We start from the raw sequence: 1084 nt of genomic DNA, 5'->3' as shown, positions 1-1084 counted from the left end.
CTGGGAACGCGATGGCTCTGGCTTGGAGTCCCGTGCACCCCTTTTCTGCTCGCTGCGTTAATCCACTCCTTGTTCTGCCAAATTAAAGGGATTCAGCTTTCTTTGCGGGCTTTTTCAGATGGGTAGGCTGCAGCGCGTGCCTTTTTGTCACTTGGGGGTCACTGAGGGGGCGTGCGGGGTTCGTTACAGGAGTGCGAGCAGCTGCAGAAGATGTATGGCGGGCACATGGACGAGAGGACGCTGGAGAAGACGCAGCAGCAGCACATGCTGTACCAGCAGGAGCAGCACCACCAGATCCTCCATCAGCAGATCCAGGTACGGGGCCTGGTCCCTCCTGAGGTGTGCTGGCCGCTGCCGGGCCCGCGCAGGGTACGTGGCTGGGCTCGCCGTGACAGGCCGGGAGCCTGAAGGCCTTCAGCAGGGACGTTTGCGCAGCCGCCGCGGCCGGGCTGGGGATCGAGCCTTTGGTGAATCTGGGCACGTCCAGCAATCGACATTTCCGAATGTACTAGTTGTGACGGTACTGATGGCAAACACTTCTTATTTTCTGGTGCCTGGTTCAGGACTGCATCCGGCCACCCCAGCCATCTCCACCCTTGCAAGCTCCGTGTGAAAACCAGCCGGCTCTGCTCACTCACCAGCTTCAGAGGTAAAGGCACTACTTGAGTCAAGCTCTGGGATGGGTTTTACTCTTACTCCTGCCCAGCGATGAGCCCAGGGCCGGGTGGGAAGTGTGTAAAGGTCGAATGGCAGAGCCAGTTCCTGGGCAAATGTGCCTGGTCCTCTTGGCTGGATCCTGCCTGAAGGACTTCTTGAAGCAGAGAAACAAGACTCAAAGGCACAAACATGCTTTGAACAGATGAGTGACAGGTCTGTCTTTTGCCCGGCTTGAAAACACGCTGCCTTTAGCGGCTCGAAAGCCGCTGCGAAGGTCTTGGGATCCCCAGCAAGGCCTAGATGGTGTCTGTTTAAAACAAGAGAGCGACAGTACTTGGTGTCAGCTCTCAGACTTGAAAAGACACCTTACTGAGGAGCAGGGTGATGAAGGGACGCTTTTCCCTTGAAATCAGGGAGGTTTAGATTA

General features: G+C 56.6%; 1 protein-coding gene across 1 annotated transcript in view; it reads left to right on the top strand.

The window, feature by feature from the left end:
• Positions 1-653, top strand: part of SIK3 (SIK family kinase 3) — a 14590-nt gene extending 13937 nt beyond the window's left edge. The window contains exons 14-15 of the mRNA XM_010155343.1: positions 190-315; positions 564-653. Of these exons, the coding sequence (XP_010153645.1) occupies positions 190-315; positions 564-653 (216 nt within the window). The remainder of the gene's footprint in view (positions 1-189; positions 316-563) is intronic.
• The last annotated feature ends 431 nt before the right edge of the window (positions 654-1084 follow it).

This window comes from Eurypyga helias, unplaced genomic scaffold, assembly GCF_000690775.1.
Source record: "Eurypyga helias isolate BGI_N326 unplaced genomic scaffold, ASM69077v1 scaffold20337, whole genome shotgun sequence".
Lineage (NCBI taxonomy): Eukaryota > Metazoa > Chordata > Aves > Eurypygiformes > Eurypygidae > Eurypyga > Eurypyga helias.
This window is presented reverse-complemented; position numbering and strand designations above follow the sequence as displayed.